The sequence below is a fragment of the Chrysochloris asiatica genome, unplaced genomic scaffold (genome assembly GCF_000296735.1).
Source record: "Chrysochloris asiatica unplaced genomic scaffold, ChrAsi1.0 scaffold00010, whole genome shotgun sequence".
Taxonomy (NCBI): domain Eukaryota; kingdom Metazoa; phylum Chordata; class Mammalia; order Afrosoricida; family Chrysochloridae; genus Chrysochloris; species Chrysochloris asiatica.
In genome coordinates this window covers 22,105,942-22,130,961 of record NW_006408528.1, presented here as the reverse complement: position 1 = coordinate 22,130,961, position 25,020 = coordinate 22,105,942, and the positions used below count along the sequence as shown (strand labels likewise).

The following is a 25,020-nucleotide window of genomic DNA, read 5'->3' as shown; positions in this document are numbered from 1 at the left end:
CCATGTGTATAGTCGTCTCTTATGCTATCTAAAGAAGATATTTGAAATGAACAAGTTATTGGTTTTGCAGAATTCTGTCATGCATTCTCCAGCATCATTTCTATCACCATGGTCATGTTTTCCAACTGCTGATGCTTTCTCTTTGCTCCTAACCTTTGCATTCAAATCACCAGTAATGATCAATACATCTTGATTGCATGTTTAATCAATTTCAGATTGAAGAAGTTGGTAGAATTCTTCTATTTCATCCTCACTGGCTTTAGTGGTTGGTGCATAAATTTGATTAATAGTGGTATTAACTGGGCTTCCCTGTAGGCGCATGGATTTATCCTATCAGTCAGCGTTGTACCTCATAACTTATCTGGATATGTTCTTTTTGACAATGAATGCAATACCATTACTCTTCAATTTGTCATTTCCGGCATAGTAAACCATGTGGTCATCAGATTCAAAATGGCCAATACCAGTCCATTTCAGCTCACTAATGCCTAAGATATCGATGTTTATGTGTTATGTTTTATATTTGACAACTTCCAATTTTCCTAGAGTCACACTTCATACATTCCATGTTCTGATTTTCAATGGATGTTTACAGCTGTTTCTCTTCATTTTGAGTTGTGCCCCATCAGCAAATGAAGGTCCCATGGGCATTTCTCTCCACGGGCTTTACTCCATTCATGTCTTCATAGTCAACTTTGAGGAGGCAGCTCTTCCCCAGTCACATTTTGAGTGTCTTCCATCCTGAGAGGTTCATTTTCCGGCACTATATCTGACAGTGTTTCTCTGCTATTCATAAGGTTTTCAGTGACTAAATATTTGGAAGTAGTTCATCACTCTTTCTTCTTAGTCTGTGTTCGTCTGGAAGCGCATCTGAAACCTGTCCACCACAGTTGATCCTGCTGGTGTTTAAAATACCGGTGGCATAGCTTTCAGAATCACAGCAACTCACAAGTCACTACAGTACTACAAACTGACAGATGAGTTGTGGTATTTTTCCCTAGTCCTATGATTAAGGAGCCTGATAGTACTGTGGGTTATGAGTTGGGTTGTTAGCTGCAAGTTCAGCAGTTCGAATCTACCAGTTGCTCTGCAGGAGAAAGATGAGGCTTTCTGTTCTTATAAACAGTTACAGTTTCAGAAACCTTATACAGGATCACTATAAGTCAGAACCAACTCCATGGCACACAACCACCACCAGCAGCCTATGATTCAGGAGTCCTGGTGGTTCCATGGTTAAGCTCTCAGCAGCTAACCAAAAAGCCAGCAGTTGAAACACAGAAGTTATTTGATGGGAGAAAGACGTGATAGTTTCCTTCAATAAATTTCTACTTGCTATGAGTCGGAATTAACTCAATGGCAATGGGTTCATTTTGGGGGGTTTTAGACCAATGATTTGAAATTATTTAAGCTCAAAAGAACTGACAAAGGAAAAAAAAAAAAAGCAGAGAATACTGCTGAGAATAAGCATAAGTTGTAAAAATTAAATTAATTCAATTTCATTGAATGAATTAGCATTTACTTCTAAAACAAAAAAAAAGACTTTTAACATGATTGATTGGATGAGCAACTGATTGGATGCCATTATCTGAAGCGATCAGAGATTTCAGCACATGGTGTAATCTGTGAGGCAGAGTTGATTTAGTAAGGACTCCATGTTGTTGTTGTTAAGTGCCTTCGAGTTGGTTCCGACCCATAGCGACCCTGTACAGGGTTTCCGAGGCTGTAAATCTTTACGGGAGTAGAAAGCCTCATCTTTCTCCCGCAGAGCAGCTGGTAGTTTCGAACCGCTGACCTTAAGGTTCGCAGCCCGATTCGTAACCACTACGCTACCAGAGCTCCTTACTAGTGTTAAATCACACTAAGATTGTCTGAGGCCTCATTTACTCCCTACTAATAATGCGGGAAGGAGCTCTGGTAGCGTAGTGGTTACGAATCAGGCTGCTAACCTCAAGATCGGCAGTTCGAAACTACCAGCGGTTCCGTGGGAGAAAGATGAGGCGCTCTGTAAAGATTTGCAGCCTTGGAAACCCTGTGCAGGGTCACTATGAGTCAGAACCGACTCCACGGCACATAACAACAACAACAACAACAATAATGTGGGAGAAACATGAGGCTGTGTGTGTCTGTATAAATTTAGAGTCTTGGAAGCCCTCGGGAGCATTCTATTCTGTCTTATAGGGTAATTATGAGTCAGAATCAACTTGATGGCAGTGAGTTTGCTTTGGTAATAATGCTAGTTCCAAATTCATACAAGAAATGAAAAATTTCAAAGGTAACAGCAGCCCCCAACACAATGGCTTTCAGATTTGGTTCCTCTAGGAATCAAGTGGGGAGCTTTATGAATTTCATTAATGCCTGGGTCTCCCCGCTACAGATTCTGATTTCATTGGCCTGGGCTGTGACCTGGGCTTCAGGAGTTTTCAAAGCTCCCTGGGTGCCTCTAACTTGCAGCTGTGTTCCAAAATCACTGTTCTAATGGGTTACATGGAGAACTGGTGTGGCTCTGTAGGATAAACATTGGACTGCAAGGTTGGTTTGAACTGCAGGATTAGCAGTTCTAACACACCAGACGCTCCTCAGAAACTCCATACAGGGTCTCTATGAGTTGGAACGGACTCAACAGCACATTAACAACAACAGATGGGTTATGTGCTCTTTTTGTTTCACAGATATGTGTGTCTCACAGTCCGGTCTGCACTGTTGAAACCTGTCAGTTAGAAAAATGAGAAACTGCTCATAGATATCCAAACCCTTGTCTTCTCTTAGAAAAGTAAAAGATATGGACTCAATGTCCTACCTACCACAGTTAACTGGATCCTATTAGTGCCTGTTCCCCTACACAGGGCAATCCTGCTCTTGTTCCTTGTGGCCCCCAACTCTCTGAATTCTTATACCTCACTCCTTTAGCTTATGAACCTGTGTGGTTTCTATAGGCATTTGAACTTAGGGCCCTTGTTCTGAAAGACTTATGTATATCCAGAACAAGTCTGGGATTTGAAATTTCCCAGAGGGAAACCAGGTAGTGCAAACAGAATCAACAGCACTAGAAAAGTACCCCATAATTCAAGAGCTGCTGGAAGGAATTTAGGCATCAAACAGTCAAGAAGGTTTATGGTTCAGTACTTTGCCACCCATTGTGAGTTATAAATAAATATAAGGCACTATTCCAGTCTTCAAGAAGCTTATATCTCAGCAGGAGGAAAAAATTCAAGCATGAAAGAATTCAAGATTAACACAGGATTGTTTATAATTAAATTGGTGATACAGACTTTAAATGCCTAAGTTACAAAGAAAAGTTAAATTGGTAAAAGCTTGCTCTTTTTAGGAATGTTTCCTTAAAATGTGGCACTTTTACCTTGACTATGGGCAGGTACAATTATGGTAATTAGAGATTAAAGGACAATGACTAAGGAAAAGAATAAATGATGCATTTGAATTACGACATTCATGAATATGCCATGGACTGTCAGGAAAATGAACAAATTTGTCTTAGAAGACAACAGTCAAAATGCAGTTTGGAGGCATGGATGGAGACATTTCATCTCACATACTGTGGACATGTTGTCAAGAGGATTAAGTCCCTGGAGAAGGACACCATGCTTGGTAAAGTAGAAGGTCATCAACAAAAAAGACCCTTAGTGAGATAGATGGACACAGTGGCTACAACAGTGGGCTCAGGCATAAGTATGATTGTGAGGATGACACAGGACGGGCATTATTTTCCAGTATTATACATAGGATCGCTACAAGTCAACCAACTCAACACTACCTAATAACAGCAACAACAGGGAACAAAGAGAAAGGCGTCTGAGGCAATAGAAAACATTCCTGACTCAAAATAGGATTGAAGCAATCAGAAGACAGTGATGGGTCTTTCTCTGTGGTAGATGATTTGAGAGTGGTGAGGGTCCAGTTTGAAATGAGCATTAGAAAGTAGGCCAGATGATTATACTCTTGTAACCAGGCAGAGTGAATACATCCAGATAATGTTTAAGAGCTTCTAGATCTTGGAAATTTTTGTTAGTTTTCTTTTGCTTAGGCAAAAACTGACATGACGAAAGATAAGAGGGGAAAAAAAAGAGAAATAACCTTTCTTGATCAATATTTTTGAGACCTTATTCTGTTAGAAACTTTGAATACCTGATCTCAGTTATCCTCATTAACAGCAGAAAATAGGATAGGAGAGAAGAGTAAACAAACTCAGAGGATAATTAACTTCCCTGGTGGCACGGTAAATAAATAACAGGACAAGTTTTTTTGATCCAAATCTATACCCTTCCTAGTATACCACAAACGTATCTATCCTTGATCTGATGGATTTGAAGAAGAGCCTAGAACAATTGAAGCTATTTCAGGCACCTACAAAAAGCATGAAGGCCCAATTGTTGTCTTTCTTTCTTAAATGAGCATTATGCACCCTACCCCTCAGTTCTCAAAGGAAGTAGCCAAATCTCAAGTTATTCTCCTGGTTTCTGACTTAGTTTTATGCTCTGTTTCTGATTCCATGCTCATTGTAGGTACAAATCTCTAACTGTTGTGCAAATGAACCTGAATCGGTTGAAGAACAATTTCACTCCACCGATAGGATACCTCACACCAACCCCTCAAAGGAAAGACCATTAGCAACAATCAGTGTGCCATTCTAACACTCTATTTGAATCCACTTCCTGTTACTCAGCCTGAAACTACCTCCCCAATTCCACTTCAATCGTAAACAATAAGAAATCCTGGTGGGTGCTGTGGGTTACTGCGCTGGACTGTAAAGTCGGTTTGAACTGCAAGGTCAGGGATTCAGGTTCACCAGCCACTCCTCAGAAACCCTATACAGGGTAGCTATGGGTGAGAACCAACTCGATGGCATTTCACAACAACAACAACAGTAAACAATAAAGTAGAGCACTTCCTGGTTGACCATACAATTTCACTAACATGTTTCCACTGCTTGCTCTGGACTTCCCTCAACTCCTAATCACCCTGTGAAGCCTCATACTTCTCTTTGAGAAAATCCTGTATTTGTCAGCACCTCATCCTCACTACCCGAACTGTCAAGAGCTGTAGAGTTTGAGATTTCACTTTATTTGCAAGCTAACCAACTAATTTGCCATCATTTTACTGATGCTAACAACACAGGACTTTCAGATTCACAGCAATAGTAGTAGCCAGAGTGTCAGACTTTTCAGTGGTCCCCTGAACTTCTGTCTATGGGGTTGTGCAAGGTGGGTCTGACCCCTGCACACAGTAGGGCTGCATAACCTGAGTCTTTTATACTTTTAAACCCTTTGCACAAGATGGACAAATTAACTTCCAAAACTGTAAATAAACAGTGCTTTGTTCCAGAGGGGTACATACACTAGGTCTTTTAAGGCCCTTTGCTATACAAACATTCATGAAAGAAAACACCAGAATAAAGTCAGTCAGAGCTGCTTGTGAGAGATGTACGACTATGAGAAGCCCAGAGAAAACGAGAAGAAAGTGTAAGAACACAACGTTTACTCTTGGATTAGATGTGTGGGTATAAAGGAAAGGGCAAAATCAGGGATGACTCTCAGGCTTTTGGCTTACACAATGGAGTGGCAGTTTGTATATTTACTCAAATGGGAACACTTGGGGTAAAGGATCAAGTTTTCTTACATATTAAATCCGAAATACCTATCATGAATTCAGAAGAATATGTCATGGTGATGGTTGAATACATAAGTCTGGAAGTCTGGAGGATAATTCAGAATAATAAATATCTGGACATTAGCAACATTATTTTTGTTAAATGACATCAAATCAGGTATGACTTATACTGACCCTATGGGCTTTTGAGGAGTGGTTGGTGGGTTTGAACTGCCAGCTTTTTGGTTAGTCCTTATCCTACAGTGCTATACTTGTTGTTATTGTTGTTGTTAAGTGCTGTCAAGTCAGTTCCGACACAACATCCGGTATAGGGTTTCTGAGGAGCAGCTGGTGAGCTTGAACCACTGACCTTGCTGTTCAAACCAACTTTGCAATCCAGCACATTAACTCACAGAGCCATACCAGGACTCCAAGGCTACACCGGTGGTGGTTATGTGCTGTGGACTCGATTCTGACTCATAAAGACCCTGTATAGGATTTCTATGGCTGTAAATCATCATGAGAGTAGAAATCCTTGTCTTTCGCCCATGGAGCAGCTGGTAGGTTTGAACTGTCAACCTTGCAGTTAGCCATCAGTGCTTACTCTAAAGAGCCACTAGGGCTCCTTCCAAAATTATAACCACTCATTCATTGAATTCATTCCAACTCATAGCAACCCTCTGTAGGGTTTCCAAGGCTCTAAATCTTTATGGGTGCCAAAAGCCTCATCTTTCTCCTTAGGAGTGGTGGTAGGTTTGAACTGCCAACCTTGAAGTTAACAATCCGGCACTTATCCTACATTGCCACATCAAGGCTCCTAAATTTATAATCATTATTGTAGTCTAGTTGGTTCCAATTCACAGCTACCCTATATAGGGTTTCCGAGGAGCAGCTGGTGAACTTGAACCGCGGACCTTGCAGTTTAAAAGGCTTTGCATCTGGTGCATTAACCCATAGCGACATACCAGGACTCCTATTAACCAATTGTTGTTATTGTTAAGTGCCGTCGAGTCGATTCCAACCCATAGCGACCCTGTATAGGGTTTCTGAGGAGCAGCTGGTGAGCTTGAACCGGCTACCTTACAGTTCAAACGGCTTTGCAGTCTGGCGCATTAACCCACAGTGCCACACCAGGACTCCAAATGTTTGCTCCTTGGAAGCCCTATACAGGATTACAATGGGTCGGAACCGACTCAACAGCATTTAACAACAACAACAACAACAACAACATTGGATAATAGCATTGTCTGGGGGAAATTGGAAAAGAAATCTAAAATTGCTTTTGATTCCAAAGTGTTTGTAAGTAAAACTATGACAAATTTTCACAAAACTGATAGATGTAATTTTTATTTTTAAGTATCAAAACTGACAAAAGATATAACATCTAATCTGGAATATTTCAGCAAGTCTATGGAGTCCTGGTGTGGGACTGTAGTACAAGCACTGACCCTCAAGATCAGCGGTTCAAACCCACCAGCTGTTCCTCGAAAATTCTATACATGGTTGCTCTATGTCGGAACTGACTCGAAGACACTTAACAACAACAGCAATGTAGGATATTCCAGGAAATCTATGGGTACTGAAGCCAGGACAAATGATGAGATCAGAGAAGATGGAGAATGAGAGCAATAGGCTTAGAAGTTTATAGTTCCAAAGTATTGTCTTAGGAATAGTAAAGAGGGAGAAAAGGAAAACACCCTGCCAGGGATGGGTCTGTAGATATTTAGAGAACAAAAAGATTGAACAATCAGTATCAGATGAGTCAGACTTCCTGAGAGTGGCCAATGAAATAATGAAAAGAGAAGGTGTCCCAAAAGAAAGTGGGTAGTGTCCCCAAATGTAAGGAGGTAAACGAGTATCTGATAGAGCTCCTAGAAAGAAAGAAGGATGGAAAATGGAAAAGGCCGAGTTCACTGTCTGAAAACGCTAGCAGTCTCTCCACTTCATCACTGAACATTTAGGTCTTACTATTTAGGATTCTGTCATCAGTGGTTCTGCAGAAATTTCTCTATACAAAAATAAAGAAAAAAATAAAACAAGAAAAGCCATGTGAAGTCTTGGCAGGCACTCAAGAATGCTCCACACAAATAATGTTTGCTTACAAATCCTAAGTAATGTTTCCATGAACACCCAAACTCAGACAACCCGACATAATTGCTACATCAGCTTGACTGTACTAGGAACCGAGCTGTGGATGATGCTGTTTGTCCAGGTTTGGTCTTATTTCGATGCCTCTTCAGTTAGACACTGTCTTGAATTTACAAGAAGGCACTTATTAGGTGATCTTTTCTTGTAGGTGCAGACAACCACCATGTGTATCTCCGTCAGTCTGAGTGGCTTCGTGGTTCTGGGCTGTTTGTTTGCACCCAAGGTGCATATCATCCTGTTCCAACCCCAGAAGAACGTGGTCACACATAGACTACACCTCAACAGATTCAGTGTCAGTGGAACTGGGACCACGTATTCTCAGTGTAAGTATAAAACTCATCACTCATTCCTTCATAAATAACACTGTAATAAGGACCAGGTGGGACAGGGAAACAATGGACACAGACAAGAATAGGCAACACCTGTCACCATGAAAAATCTTGATTCTAGGTACTGTGCTAGATACTGGGGATACAACAGTGACCAGAAAAGTCCATTTCTGTTTGGTGGTTCACATAGGGAAGAAAGACATTAAATACCTAGCTGAAATTATGATTTCTGATCATGTTGTAAAGTCAGAAAACCTCATCTGTACAAGGGTCCCAGTGTGACACTGTAGGATAAGCACCGGACTGCTAACCATAAGGTCAGTTCAAACCCACCAGCCACTCCTTGGAAACCCTATACAGTGTTGTATGAGTTGGAACTGACTCAACAACACTTAACAACAACAATCTTGACTAGGAGTCCTGGTGTGTCAATGTAGGCTAAACATTGAAATGATAACTTAATGGGTCAGCAGTTCAAACCCAGCTGCCACTCCTTAGAAAGTAAACAGGCTCCCTATGAGTGGTAACTGACTCTGCGACACATAACAGCAATGACAACAACAATCTGGATTCATCAGTTCAACAGATCACCTTGAGCAAAGCGTTGCTCAATTTATTGCTCCCTGTCTCAGTTTACTCATTAGACTACAGGGTTTGACTAGATTGTTCTGTACTGTATGTTTTCTGTCACACAGGTGCTGAAAATGTCTCAAAATTTAAAAAGAGAAACATGGAATGAGATGGAAAATGTTATATCCTAAGTGGTGGTGTTGTTAAGTGCCATCAAGTCGGTGCTTCCGACTCCTAGCCACCTTGTATAGGATTTCTGAGGAGCAGCTAGTGAGTTTGAACTGCTGACCTTACAGTTCAAACTGACCTTGGGACCCAGTGCTTTATGCTAAGTGCCACTCCAGGACTCCATTGTTGTTGTTGATTCCATACCCCTTGGAAATCTGTAATGCCAACAGCACGTTAAAGCTTCTGAGAACCGCTGTAGTAAAAACAAAACATAAAAATGCTAAACTTTGCTATTTAAAGCATTTCTTAAAAATATTTGACCCCGGTATAACCAGGCAACATCCCATGGAACACACTTCAGAAAATGTTGGAAGAGCTCTTCTGTCAGTGGCACAATGTTGTTCTCAGCTGAGAATCAACTGAAAGGCAGTGTGAATTTAACAATTCCAGGGTAATGTAATGGCCCACTCCAAAATGCTCTTTCCTGCCAGCCTGCAACTGTTGGAAACACTATCCTTAGAGAATCACTGATTTAATTTTTAAAGTCCTCTAAAGCACAAATGTACCTGGAGGGGACCACATTTTAAGCCATTTTCAAATCATCTTTAGCATGAGAAATTAATGGCCAGAAGGATCAAGGGGAAGGGGAGTGGAATCACAAGAGGGGAATGGGAGCCTGGAAATGATAGAGACAAATGACGATTTCACAATTTTGCCTGGAGTAAACTACAAAGGATTCTTCCAAATAGCTCAGCATCACCGGGTGAGCAATCATATTAGTGCTCCAATTTCTCCAACAATGTACAAAATGTAACTGGACAGTCCTTCCCCCAGCGTAGAGAGGAAAGACTGACAGGCTAAGAGTGCTTGCTCAATCATGCACTATACAGACACAGAAGAACCTGGCCACTAGGAAACAGTTACTGAAAGTACAAATGTTTCTTCCCTGAGTAAATTCAGAAACCCTGAAATCCTAAAGTCACATTGTAATGTTGCTTCCACACCCCCACACGTAAGCAAACATCCTTTGCATTTGGATGAGAAAGAAAGAGGTCATTTCTCTCTTTTGTTCAGCTTTAGAAACAAAGGGGCTTCCCAGAGCTGCTGCCCAAGTCCAGGCAATCAAGAATGTATGCTGGGAATGTAAGTGAAACTGTATCATTTTGAAAAAAAAAACAGCTGGATGTATACATGAGGTTATTCACCATAAAACTCTAAAGGATCCATGCAAGGTCAGAATGTTGTTGGTGCTAAGATGGTTTTGTATCAACATAGGGAGAGAGGTAAGAAATGGAGAGTACTCAAAGGTATCCAGAGATACTGGGTCCTTATGAAATGTGTGTTTCTCTTGCTCACGGTGATCATTCAGATATGTGTATAACATTATCATTAAGATTAGCCAAGAGGCTTCTGCTGGCTAATGATGCGAGAGTTTGGGTCCCTGAGGAACTACAGTCACATGGAAATTGATTGCTTGTGCCAAAACTGTATTCAGAAAGTCACTTTTCCAGGTGGTAATGTACAAAATGTTCAATTAATAGAATTATTCTTGGCAATATATGAACTGTTCAGTTAATAGAATCATTCTTTATTACAAAATATTTTCACTTTATAAAAAGGGAGTTGTAGTATAAAAATATTGATCACAGGAATAGTCTTCCAGAGCCTTAGAAAGTATAATTTTTTCATGAAGCCAGAGCAACAGAAAGCAAATACATAACAACCAGAATCTGCCCCTATCAGTGACTGAGTCTTTCATGATACCCAGGAAACAGGGGCAAACCCCTTATTAAGGTCTGAACATGACTTAAAATTTTTTTTAAAGGAAGCATAATGCCTAAGTTTCTTCTCTACACTGCAAATCCAGAAAAGCAACATAATATGAAAACACTCTAAGTATAAGGAATCCCGCAATGACACAGTATACTAGTCTAGCCAGGAAAATTAGCAACTTATTTGGAAACACAGACTGAACTGATGGTCTTCTACTCCACTGTTGTTGCTGTTATGTGCCATGGAGTCGGTTCCGACTCATAGCAACCCTGTACAGGGTTTCCGAGGCTGTAAATCTTTACGGGAGCAGAAAGCCTCCTCTTCCTCCCATGGAACAGCTGGTAGTTTCAAACTGCTGATCCTTAGGTTAGCAGCCCGATTCGTAACCACTATGCTACTAGAGCTCCTTAGGCATAAGTATATTATCAACATAAATACTCACTGGACAATGTAGGAGCAGCCTAGAGTATTCAGTAAGTTAGGCCTCTGTTCCAGACAGAATGTACCCAATGCATCCAACTTAGATAGATGACAACCTATTTTCCCTTTGGAAAGAAAAGTCTACAACAAAATCAAGAACCTCATCCCATTCTATTTTATTCCCTTTCTCATTGAGGATAGGAGAATAGCAAGTCTCCAGATGTTATAGGGAACCCAACACATATTGGGTCCTGGTGTGGCACTATGGGTTAATGTGCTGGACTGCAAAGTTAGTTTGAACCGCAAGGTCAGTGGTTCAAGCTCACTAGCTCCTCCTTAGAAACCCTATACAAAGTCCCTATGCGTTAGAACCTACTCGATGGTTCTTAACAACTACAACATATATTAGAGAACTAATGTTTATTCCCATTGTATGTATCTCATAATTGCTCTTTTCCAATCCTTGAATTATTTTTTCCCTTTGCCTCTAATGTTACCTTAGGTTTTCCCCCAACCAAATATAGCCTGCCTTCAAGAGCAATGGCTACGAAGCTGGAAGGGACCCTACTGTTGTTGTTAAGTGCCATTGTGTCAGTTCCAACTCATAGCAAACCTATATAGGGTTTCCGAGGAGCAGCTGGTGGGATTGAACTGCCAACCGTGTGGTTTGCAATCCAGTGCTGATCCTACAGCACTACACCAGGAGCCCAGGAAGGGACCCTTGTTGTTGTTAAGTGCCGTTGAGTCGGCTCCGACCCATAACGACCCTGTACAGGGTTTCCGAGGCTGTAAATCTTTACGGAAGTAGAAAGCCTCATCTTTCTCCTGCAGAGCGGCTGGTAGTTTCGAACCTCTGACCTTAAGGTTCGCAACCCGATTTGTAACCACTATGCTACCAGAGCTCCCTGGGAAGGGACCCTAAGTATCATTTATTCTAATAGCTTCATATTTAGGTGAATAAACTAGGACCTTGGAAATGGGCACCATAAACTCCCCAAACCTGCAATACCGTTTCTCTGGTCTTTCTGAATTCTTCCTCTGCTCAGTTAAAAGAATCATCTCAGAGACTATTCTGACAATGAGACCCTTACCCATTACTATTGACTTGATTCCTGTGGGATACAGTAGAACTGTTCCTTAGAGTTTCCGAGACTGTAAGTCTTCACGAGAGCAAACAGCCTCATCTTTCTCACACAGAGCAGCTGGAAGGTTTGAAATACAGACCTCGTAGTTAGCAATCCAATGCTTAACATGAGAGCCTTGTTGTTGTTGTTAAGTACCTTTGAGTCAGTTCCAATTCATAACAATCCACATACAGTTTCCGAGGAGCAGCTGGTGGATTTGAACTACTAACCTTGTGGCTTGTAGCCCAGTGCTGATCCTACAGCACCACACCAGGAGTCCAACACGAGAGCTTTAGCATCTACAAATTCAATGCCTTTCTGAAAAAGTTAAATGCTTTCATTTCAACCCCAGACCCAATAATATCTTGTTCTTTCAGCATAAATGCAGATGTTTATTCCTCTTAAAAGGCTCATTCCTGGGAGTTCAAAATATAACCATGTTCATGTGAGTCCTCAGTGGTCCACACAACCAAATTGTACATGGTAAAGGTGTGATCTTCCAGACAGGCTACCCATAAGGACTCTCAGAAATTTTACTTGATGGAAATAAACATTGTGAATGGTAGCTTGCTAACTGTGCTGTTCTTTTAAATGGTGCTTCAAAAACAACTATCATTTTCTTGAATTATATTGCATCGTATAGCTACTCTCCCAAAACTTGAATATAATGCAAACTCAATCGCCCAGAAAGTGTTCCTAAACCAGAGAGCTCACTACTCTATACAAGATACTACAGTTATACCCATTTCCATTTATTAACTGTTTTGGGGAATATAAAATATATATTTTAAGAGAAAGGTATATGTAATCAAATACTGCCCATATACTGATTTTAAATGCCAGTTATTTAAAACAAAGCTAGCATCAGATCTAAAGTCAATGTATTATATTCTTTTTCTTCTACTTTTCATTTGTTTAAATGAAATTATCTGCAGGGCATCCATACATAGCAGTGGAAAGCTATATATTCAATGTGCAAAACTATGAAGCTGCCTGCCTCACCTGGTATAATTTCAGAAGGCACCTTGCCAAGTATATAGGACCAATTTGATAGATAATCTTTCATTCATTCAAGAATAACTTAAACTCAGATTCAGCTATAGGCACTGAGGAAGTGATAATGAACAAGGCACACAAACTCTGCTTTCATAATGTTTGTATCCTAATGGGGGAGGAGGGCACAAATAGATAAACCAGTGACATACAATATAAAATGGTGAAAAGTGATATGGAAAAAATACATTTACATACAACACAGGTAAATAAGACATTCTGGGAAGGAGAGTTCTTTTCTATAATGTGTTCAGGAAGACCTCCTCAAGAAGGTGACATTTGAGCAGATACCTGACAGAAATGAAGGGAGCAAACCATGCCAATATCTCCAGGAAAAGACTTCAGACAGAAGAACCACAAAGGCAAAAACCCAAACTGGGAGAACAGCAAAGAAGTCAATGTGGCTAGAATGGAAATGAGCAAGGACATACACAGGAGGAGATGAAGACAGAGGGAATGGAGGACCATGAAGGGTTTTAGAAGTCATGGTAAAATAAAAACTTTTGTTTTCCTACTGAGAAAAATGGAAATTGCCAGAAGGGTTTCACAGAGGTGTGGTGGTATGATCTGATTTTGAAAGCCTCATTTTGGCTCCATAGGCAGGAAACAATGTAGGGAACAGGCAGAGAGCTCACTTTGGAGGCCTTTGCATAGTCTACGAAGGTGAGTCCAAAACTATCCACATTCTGGCTATAGAATTTATTTTAATCAACTGTTAGAAAAGATAAATACATCATTTCAGGATACAGTCTCCTTGCTTTTCAATGCACTTTGTCCATCTGTCAACAAGCTTTCAAATCCACATATTAAAATATGTTTTAGGTTGAGCTGAGAGTGACAAATGTACCACTGTCTTCACTTCATCTTTGTCCTTGAAGCGCTGCTTTCAGGGGACCAAACAGATGGAAGTACAATGGAGCAGACTAGAGGGAAGATGCTTTAATACCTCAAAACGAAGATTTTGCAGAGTTCAGTAGTGTGGGCAGAGGTGTGCAGATGTGCATTGTCATGCAGGATTACCATGCCTTGAATAGCAGTCCTCTGCATTTAATCCAATATTTAGACTTCAGCTCTTCAGTGAGCATCTCACTGTTATGAACACTATTGATTGTTGAACGTTTTTCCTGATAGTGTTCCAATACTGGCCCTTGAGAATCCTAGAAAATGGTAAGCCTCAATTTTCCAGCTGATGATTGACTTTTGAATTTGTTTCTTGGTCAGTGGTTGAGGATGTTTTCATTTCATACTCTGCCATTTACTCTCAGGCTCATAGTGATGAATTCATGTCTCATCACCAGTAACATTTTTTTTAAAGAAACTTTTACCTTCAAGCATCAATACAAATTTTGTTTCTTCTGAGGTCCAAAAGCTTCTGTTTATGCTCTTCAGTGAGTTGTTTTGGTATCTACCTCACGCAAACTTTTCAAAACCCAAGTCTATCATGGATTATTTCAGAGACAGAGTCATGGTTTATTTGCCAATGATTTGTTACATAATCCACTGTCTCTCGTCTATATGACAGAATCATTTCAGATACATGCTCAATGTTGTCATCAGCTGTGGATGTGGATGGGTGTTTTAATATAAATTTTTGACTCACCCTCATAAATGGTGGTGGTTTAGACCTGGGTTGTGCAGAGGAAGCTAATAAAAATGTTCAGATGAGGTATATAATTTGAAGGTGAAGGAATTAGGATTAGATCAGCTAGAGAGTAAGATCAATGGCTGCCAATATTTTATTTGAGTTTAACATTTTGATTTTAGACTTTGATCTCTAGGTATTTAATATTAGTTGCTTGACCTTCAGGGTAAATGAGTTTCTAGTCCATGTCTGAAAAACCATTTCATAGAAGTGAAGAGAAATTAGAGATGTCTAGCAGCTAAGAGGAAGAGAGAAAAATACAGAATGTATGGGATACTACACAAAATTACTGAGTCCTTTTATTCATAATTATCCATTAGACATCTCCTTTTGTACTTCCAAAAAGAGGGAGGAGAGAGAGAAACAACATTAGAAAGACAGTGTGAACTGGTAAAAATGTAGTACGTATATGGTTAAATCTTAGAATGTTACTGTGAAGTGTCTTCGAGTCAGTTCCAACACATAACAATCCTATGTGAAGTTTCCAAGGAATCACTGGTGGGTTTGAGCTGCCAACCCTGCAATTGGCAGTCCAGTGCTTATCCTACAATGCCATACTTGGACCCCTAGTTAAATGTAGTGCAAGGCATAATGAAATTTCTACTAGGATATTTAGTTGTACCATGGGAGTCCTGGTGTAGCACTGTAGGGTGTGCACTCAACTGCTAGGTCAGTTTGAACCACAAGGTCAGTGGTTCAAATTCACCAGCCACTCCTTGGAAGCACTATACAGGATCGCTGTGAGTCAGAACCAATTTAACAGCATTTAACAACAACAACAACAACAACAAATGGGCTTTTATTTTTTAAAGGCACATGACTTCTCATCTATTTCCATGACCCTTATCTAACAATGAATCAATGAATGAAGAGGAGTTTGTGTGTGTGTGTGTGTGTGTGGCACTTCAGGATAATGCACTAGACTGCAAAATCAGTTCAAACCCACCAGCTGCTCTTCAGAAATCCTAGACAAGGTTGCTATAGTCGGAACCAACTCAGTGGCACTTCACAATAACAACTCCACATTTGGGAACAAAATCCTGAACTTATAGATTTTACCCCACATTATAATGATGAATATCACTTTATGTTAAATCTGCTATTAACATTTTGAGACCATTACTGGGTCAGAAAAAGGAAACACCCCCTGCAAAACTAGTCCATCCATATTTCTCAACACTAGATTCTCTGTCTTCCATAGATAATCTCTGACATATGCAAGATATCAACCCAGGGGCTAGTACAGTTGTCGTCGGCCCAGATGACATGTAAGAATCACTAGATGAACTCCCAGAATAGGAGCAAGGGGTGCTGGCATAAGTAAAATAAGGTAAAGAGTAATAAAGTGGGTCCAGGAAGACAAGGCAACAAACAACTAGTAGAAACTGGATTCCAGACATTAAAACATTATACAAGCAGATATCCTGGGAAAATTATTTGGGGTCACCAGAGCGGAAATGTAACAGATGGGGGCAAAGTGGAATGTCTATTCTGTTTAACTGTTTATTTTTTTTCCCCTGAGGCAGATGTATTGCACAGATATAGCAACACACACTGATTCTCAGGAACAACATCTCAGCCACTAAATTGGCTAACAGATTTGGCATCTATAAGAATCTGTTAAATGAATATGCTTAGCATTGATTGAGAGCCCCAGTTACCTAAAAAAAAATAGTCATTTTCTCCAAAGTCTGACCAGCCTATGCATTACTGGTAGAGGAAAAGTGGATTTCACAGAACAAGACAAAGCTACCACTTGACTGCATTGATCTCCAATGCTTCGCCAAGGTTGTGAAACAAAATATGCCTTTTGATGAGTGTGAATTGCCCTTTTATGATCAGTGGTGGAAAGATTAATTTTTTGTAACTAGCTTCAAGTTTTCCCTTTGAATAGAAAAAAACACCAACATAGCCTAGAGAAAGCTGCTCACCCAAAGTCCCAGGAAAGCCAAAAATAAACCTGCATGCCTTTTATTTCTGGCAGACAGGATGGTTATAGAAATCTGCTTAATCATACTTAAGAAAATGGGCTAAACTAACACCATTAAAATTCTCGTGAAAATTTTATCAGAATAATAGCAAAAGCTCATCACAGGCACACACAAATGATAGTACTTTCCTCTTCCAGATATTTTACTACCCTGAGGAATAACAGATGGACTAATACGGGAGGCATATGTAAAATATTTATGAAAGGAAAGCAATTGAGATAGTAGCTCATAAAACAATAATTTCCTCTATTCTATGTGGAAAAATGAGACTTTTTTACATAATAAAATAAAATGTATTGTCAAACCCTACAGAAGCAATAGTAAAGACAAGAATAAAAATATAAGGTACATTCCTTCCAACATATTGAAAAGAGCTTAGAGGAAAATTAACTGCACAGTCATACGTGATTGGTGTTATTATTCCTTATAAGAAAACCTTACATTTGTATTCTTTCCCTCCTAAAGAGTTTAGATATTCTGAAGTAAGATATTTCCTTCAATGCCCCTCTGAAGCAGGTAGATGGCTCAGTTATTCTGTATACTTCATTAGTGATGACCATGAGGTGTACAAATAAAAGACTACTCTAAATAGAACTTGAAGATTTCTCACACAGCTCCTACATCTCTTAGCCACCTACTCAAAATACACCCAGTCTTCAAGACATTAGAATGTAACGAGCAAGCCTACTGTAAGAGCATACTTGGACATCTGGAGACCATCAGGGTAGGGTAGGTTTGGATACAATTTTAAGGAATGCAGATAGAGACCGTGTTAGACTAGTCCAAGGTAGATAAAGATCTTCGCAGCCACTTCTCCCAGTCTTATCCCCTTGACACATCATTCTTCTTCAATCTCTGACAATGAGAAAACTGCACAGAAATAATAAAACTTGATCCTGGAGAAGATAAAGAGATTAGTTGAAATGTCAAAGGCAGCATGCTTGCCATGGGGAAGAGTCACAACCTAAGTCAGTTCTCTCTGCAGGGGAGTGATGGTCATTGCCACAATGTGCCCCCAAACAAAGCTGACCACAAGCCTCACATATGCTAATATTTTTTCAGGTTAAAAAATTGTTTCCCTCTTGAAACTTCCACTTTCATTGAAATGCAATCATTTATATATATATATATATATATATACACACACACAAAACCTTAGAAAGTTAACAGCTAAGAACTGTATCTGGGAAAACTAAATGTCAGAAAAGAGAATGACTACCCCTGCCCATAAATACATATCCACACCATGATGCTATCATCACTATCGTCATTAAGAACTCCCAGCCTTCCATAAGGTTTCACTGAGGTTATCCACTTAAACGCTGAAATACTTCAAACATTTTTTTAAGTGGAATTCACAGACAATTCATAAGGTTATATAAAAGCCAATTCTGACCATAATATTCATTAATGTATTGAAAATAGTGATTAATGTTTTAACAACCTGTAAAAAATGACAGTGAGCTTTCAGTTTTACACATTGTATTTTAACCCGTTTATAGAAGATCAAATTTCATGTTGATGAATTTTCTCAACGATGACTATACTTACAGCACTCTTAGTTGAGGTATGCTGCAGGTTGCAAACTAATTTCAAGTAGAACATATTTTGAACGTTTGTCTACTACATTATTAAATCACTAATCATTTTCTAAAGCCAACTTAAAATGATTTCAAAAATTAATTTTAACTTATTTCTAAGATTATCAATGCCATTGTTCATGTGGCCACTCAACTAACTGTGTTTTCTGTCCTTCTTGTGTATTCCAGCCTCTGCAAGCACGTATGTCCCAACGGTGTGCAACGGGCGGGAAGTCCTCGACTCCACCACCTCATCCCTGTGATTGTGAATTGCAGTTCAGTTTTTGTGTTTTTAGACAGTTAGGCAAAGTGTCATGTGCAGCTCCAGAAAATGGAAACAGAGCAAAAGAACAACCCTAGTACCTTTTTTTAGACACATTACAATAAATTATTTTTGAGGATTGTACAGTAGTGATATGCTAGAAACTTTTTAGACTGATTTTAGTGCCCCTATTATTAACAATCCCCCAGAACATGGAAATAACCATTGTTTACAGAGCTGAACAATGGTGTCAGGGTCTGACAGGATCAGGCTTCTAAAAACACACAAAAACCATGATGGCAATATTAGGTAATTTTTTTTCCTATGAAGTTTTTTGTAGGTCCTTGTTGTAACTAATTTAGGATGAGTTTCTATATTGTATATTAAAGTTACTTTATGTGTAACAGATTGTTTTTCTCAGCACAAAATAAAAAGCATCTGTATTAATATAAATGACAATAAAACCTTCAAGGTTTTCCAGCATGGTGGATAATGGTTTGCTCTTTTTGAATCAGTTAAGGTAATCTGGATATGCTGACCTCAAATTATTTCTACTTTTAATGTTGAAAGAAATAGTCTAACTGTGCTTCCTTTTGCATTCATGTATTGAGCATGAGTTGTTATGCTCCCCTGTTGTGAATAGAGCTACACTTTCTTCAAGACTATAATGCTTAGACATTGACTGGCAACACCATAAATATAAGACTATCTCAATGGCCAGGTGACAATACAAATACTGGTTCTCAGAACATTGGTACAGCAGCCCAGAATTTGCTTGTAGTGAGCTCAAAGGCAAGGAGACGAGGCTCCTACATCTTGAATGATCCTGCCAAGGAGAGTCTGATAGCTCTCATTTCCAAAAAGAATCTCCATGACCATCAAGAACACTGAGAATGTGTCTTGTCATTCCATTGAAAAATCACTCTCACTATTCATAGCTGAGACTCCTGATGCATGCGGTAGGATCAGACCTGTACTACAAAGTACAAGGCAGCAATTCAAACTCATCTGCTGCTCTTCTGAGGCCCTAGTCAGGGTCGGAGTCGACTTGACAGCACTTAACAACAACAATTCACAGCTAAATGAGGCAAGAAACTCACGGGATTTGTATTCTGACAGGCTTTCTAAGTCCCAGGAGAAATGCTCAGGCACATGGGCTTGTCATTCAGCTTAAATATTATACTCACCTAAATAAAGAAGTCCTGGTGTGACACTGTAGGATAAGCACTGGACCGAAAGGTCAGTTTGAACCACAAGGCCAACACTTCAAGCTCAATAGCTGCTCCTTGGAAGCCCTGTATAGGATCACTATGAGTCAGAACCTGTTCAATGGCACTTAACAACAAAGAAGTAAATAGGGGCTATGCTAAAACTGTAAAGGGTTATTCTTACCAATGCAGTCTATTTCTCCCTGAAAGCCCTTTAGTCAAAAATCATTTATTATGAAAATTTTCTGAGAACCAAATAACCTGCCAGGTCCTAGGCCAGGAACCGTGGATAGAGTGTATTCATTTCCTGTGGCTGCCGTAAAAAATTTCTGGGTGACTTGAATTTATTCTCTCTGGAGATAGAAAGTCTAAAATGAAGATGTCAGCAGGGCTGCATCCCCTACAAAAGCTTTAGGGGAGAATCTATTCCATGTCTCTTTGAATTTCTGCTAGATGCCAGCTTCCTTGTCTTGGACTACATCACTCCAATCTCTGCCTCTATCTTCACATCCCCATCTTCCCTAGGTCTGTTTTCTCCTATGTGTGTCTCTTACACAGGTATTTGTTGCTTTTGTTAACTGCTGTTGAGTCGGTCCCAACTCATAGCAAACCTGTAAAAGATTTCCAAGGATCAGCTGATGGGTTTGAACTGCTGCCCTCGTGGTTAGCAGTTCAATGCTTATCCTATAGTGTCACACCAGAACACCTATACAAGTTTCGTTGATAAGTGCTGTTGAGTTAGCTCTGACTCATAGCAACCCTGTGCAGGGTTTCCAAGATTCATGGTGTGGTACTGTAGGATAAGCACTGGACTACTAACTGAAAGGTCAGTGGTTCAAACCCATCAGCCACTCCTTGCAAAACCTAAACAGAATCACTATGAATCAAAACTGACTCCATGGCACTTAACAACAATAATCGGATTTCCAAAGAGTGGCTGGTTGGGTTGAACCGTCAACCTTGTGGTCAGCAGTCCAGTGCTTATCCTACAGCACCACACCAGGACTTCTATACACTTGTTATTGAATTTAGGAACCACCAGATAATCCAGGATGATCTCATAATTACATCTGCAAAATCCTTCTTTCAAATAAGGTAACTTTCAGAGATTCCAGGAATTAGGGTTGGACCTATCTTTTGGGGTACTACTATTCAGTCTACTCCCAAGAGAAAGAGGAATACATGTTTGCTTTAAGAAGAGAATCAAGGTTATGAGGGAACCCACAGAGTAAATTACCAGGATCTAGATAATTAAAACATACTGAAACTATTTTTAAAAATCCCAAAATAGTGAACACATGCACAAAAGCACACAGGATTGGCCTTGAAGGAAATAAAGTGAAGAGTCAGGTATTAGAAATTCTTTTCTTCTTTCCCCATACGTTTGAATCAGCAACCTAATCAATCACTCCAAAACCTACCAGATGCTCAGAAAATGATGCTCACCAGTCCTTGAATTCTCATATTCAAATAAGAACCTAGAATTTCAGGAGTGGGTGGGGTAGATTGGATAATAAATTCAACAGCACTAGATGACAAAAATTAATTCTGCTGTGACGAAAACTGGCAGGAGTGCTAGCTAAGTATGCTCAGAATGAGCATCTGCTGAGAATAAAGGCTGAGGCAAGGCTGATAGAAGAGAAAATAAACTCAACCCACTGATGGAATGTGACAGTCTGAGGCAGGCAATATCAGATGGGTGCTTCAGAGACAGAGCTGATGCCTCTAACAATCAAGTTCATCATAGATCTTCTAAAACAAGACAATTAAGCTTGTGTTTGAATCTTAAGAAAATTGTACTTTTAAGAGCTGTATTTTGACCTGCGGCCATGGTTTTCCGTGCCCTGCTGGCACTCTGAAAATGCCGTATCTGGCAGCTCTCATCATTTTCTCCTTCCTTGCCATGTGCATTATTGCCAGTTTGAAAGTGCATCATCTAAGATAGGATCCCTAGAGATTTTTTTAAAAAACCACGCAGACTATGTATGGAAAATAACAACTGTAAAATCTTTTTTACATAAGCCATTTCAACTAGATAGGTTTTGGTTTATTTGTTTTTACTGGGGTAATATTTCATCCTTCCAGAATATAACCATCTTTGTAAAAAATCCTCCAGAATCTAAGGAATCTAACCAGAATAACATATAAAAACTCTATTTCATAGCTGAACAGTATGCTTGACTATCATTGGTGTCCTGGATGTTAACATCTGAAGTGCTCTGAGTCTTCTCCAGTTTAAATATTAATAGACTTTCTTGCCCAACTCAGGTTTATCCTGGTAAAATAAAATGGTCCTCATTTTCAAGCTATGTGGCAAATGGGCTAGCAGACCATGTGGAAGCTAGAAAAAGGAAGCATTTCAGTCAGTGTACTGGTAGTCTTCAACTTCATGCTTTCTCTTTGCCTTACTCACCAACTCTGGGCCCCAGAGTTCTTCAGTAAAATGTTGTCAGTATGGGCAAACCAAGAGAAGTAACGAAGATAGAAATATAGACTGTAAGCTCCACTGCTCGATGACTAGGGCTCAAGCCAATGAATAAAGCAATTATCACTCCTATTCTGTGACATTGTTAGCTGTCATCAAATCTGTCCCAATCCATGTTGTTGTTGTTCAGTGTCATTGAGTCAGTTCAGACTCACAGCAAGCCTTTATAGGGTTTCCAAGGAGTGGCTGGTAAATTTGAACCACTGACCTTGTGGTTCAAAGCAACTCTGCAGTCTAGTTCTTTATCCCACAGCGCCACACCAGAACTCCGTTCCAACCCATAGTGACCATTTAGACAACAGACTGAAATGCTGCCTGGTCCTGTCCTCTTCAAATGCTTGGCTATGTTTGGGCCCATTGTTATGGTCACTCAGTCAATCCACGTCTTTGAGAGCCTTCCCCATTTTTCCAACCTAGCGTAGTGGTTACAAATCGGGCTGCTATTCTCACGGTCAGCAGTTCGAAACTACCAGCTGTTCCGCGGGAGAAAGTTGAGGCTTTCTGCTCCCGTAAAGATTTACAGCCTCAGAAACCCTGCACAGGGTCACTATGAGTTGGAACTGACTCCATGGCACATAACAACAACAACAAGTTCATCAAGCACGATGTCCTTCAGGGATTGGTCCTTCCTGATGACATGTTAAAAGTCCATGAGACAAAGCCTCACCATTCTCATTTCCAAGGACCATTCTAGCTGTACTTCTTCAGTTTTCTTTATTCAGTGTCCAGCTTTCACATGCAGATGATGTGACTTGAAAAACCATTGTTTGGGTCAGCTGTATCTTAGTATTGAAAGTGATATCTTTACTTTTTAACACCTCAATGACGTCTTTTGCAGCAGATTTGCCTAGTGCAATCCATCCTTTGATTTCCTCATTGCTGCTTCTGTGGAGGCTGATTGCGGAGCCAAATAAAATTAAACCCTTGGCAACTTCCATCTTTTCTCTGCCTATCATGATGCTGTTGCTTATTAATCAATTTGTGAGGAGTTTTGTTTATGTGTTGGTGTGATCTATACTGAAGTCTATAGTTTTTGATGATCAGTAAGTGTTTCAACTTCTCTTCTCTTTTAGCAAGCAATGTCATATCATCTGCATATTGCAGGCTGTTAATGAGTCTTCCTCCAATCCTGATTTTGTGCTCTTCTTCATATAGTCCAGGTTTTGTTTTTGTTTTTTTATCATTTACTCAACATACAAACTGAATGAGGATGGTGAAAGGATACAACACTGATGCACACTTTTCCTGATTTTAAATCATGTAGTATCCCTTTGTTCTGTTCCAAGGACTGCATGTTGGATTGTATACAGGTTCCACATGAGCACAATTAAGTGCTCTGGAATTCCCATTCTTCACAATGTTATCCATAATCTTTTATTACCTACACAGTTGAGTGCCTTTGCATAGTCAATACAACCCAGATAAGCAACTTTCTGGTATTTTCTGCTTTCAGACAAGATCAATCTGACATCAGCAATGATATTCTTTGTCCCATATCCTCTTCTGAATCCAGTTTCAATTTCGTGCAGATTTTTAAAAAATTATACTCAGCAAAATTTGCATGTGTGTGATATTAATGATATTGTTTGATAATTTCCATATTCTGTTGAATGATCTTTCTTTGGAATGGGCACAAATATGAGTCTCCTCCAGGCAGGTGGTCACTTAGCTGTCTGTCAAATTTTTTGGCATAAATGAGTGAGCACTTCCAGCTTTGCATCCATTTGATGAAACATCTCAATTAGCATTCCGTCAATCCCCGGAGCCTTGTTGTTTTGCCAATGCTCTCAGGGCGGCTTGGACTTCATCCTTAATATCATCATTTCATGACCATATGCTACCTTGTGAAATGGTTGAGTGTCACCCATTTCTTTTTGGAAGTGACTCAGGCCATTCCTTCCATATTCTTTTGAGGCTTCTTGCATCACCCAATATTTTGCCAGTAGAATCCTTCAATATTTCAACACAAGGTCTGAATTTTTCCTTGAGTTTCTTTAGCTTAAGAAATGCTGAGCATATTTTTTTCTTTTGGTTTTTTGTCGATATGTCTTTGAACATTTCATTCTAATATTTTGTCTTATTGAGCTCCTCCTTGAAATCTCCTATGCAGCTCTTTTACATGATCACTTCTTCCTTTCAGTCAAGTACTATCAAGAACAAGATTCAGAGTCTCTTCTTGACATTTTAGAAACTCTGGGGTGTAGTGGGTTAAGCACTGAACTGCTAATCAGAAGGTCAGTAGTTGCTCTGTGGGAGAAAGATGAGGCATTCTGTTTCCTTAAAGGTTTAGAGCCTTCAAAACCCAACAGAGAAGTTCTACAGGATCATTATGAGTCTGAATTCACTCAACACAGTAGATGGATGGGTCTAACATTTTGGTCTTTTCTTTCAGCATTTATCATCATTAATTATTTAAATCACTATGCCCTAACTCACTCATTTATGCCAAGAAATTTGGAAGACAACTGTCTGGCCAACTGATTGGAAGAGATCCACATTTGTGATCATTCCAAAGAGAGGTGACTCAATGGAATGCAGAAAACATCAGACAATCTCTCTGATATCCCATGTGAGTAAAGTTTTACTAAAGATAATACAGAAATGGCTGCAACCATACATTGACAGGGAACTTCCAGAGGTTCCAGCCAGATTCAGAAGAGGACATG

At 39.7% G+C, this 25,020-nt stretch overlaps 1 protein-coding gene across 3 annotated transcripts in view; it reads left to right on the top strand.

The window, feature by feature from the left end:
• The window catches only part of GRM3 (glutamate receptor, metabotropic 3), a 336,991-nt gene extending 318,049 nt beyond the window's left edge, over positions 1-18,942 (top strand). For 2 of the 3 annotated variants that reach the window (XM_006834334.1, XM_006834335.1), the window contains 2 exons: positions 7,898-8,072; positions 18,589-18,942. In XM_006834334.1, the coding sequence (XP_006834397.1) occupies positions 7,898-8,072; positions 18,589-18,662 (249 nt within the window). In that variant the 3' untranslated portion in view covers positions 18,663-18,942. The remainder of the gene's footprint in view (positions 1-7,897; positions 8,073-18,588) is intronic. The other variant, XM_006834336.1, reaches the window with a different exon arrangement.
• Positions 18,943-25,020: the final 6,078 nt, after the last annotated feature.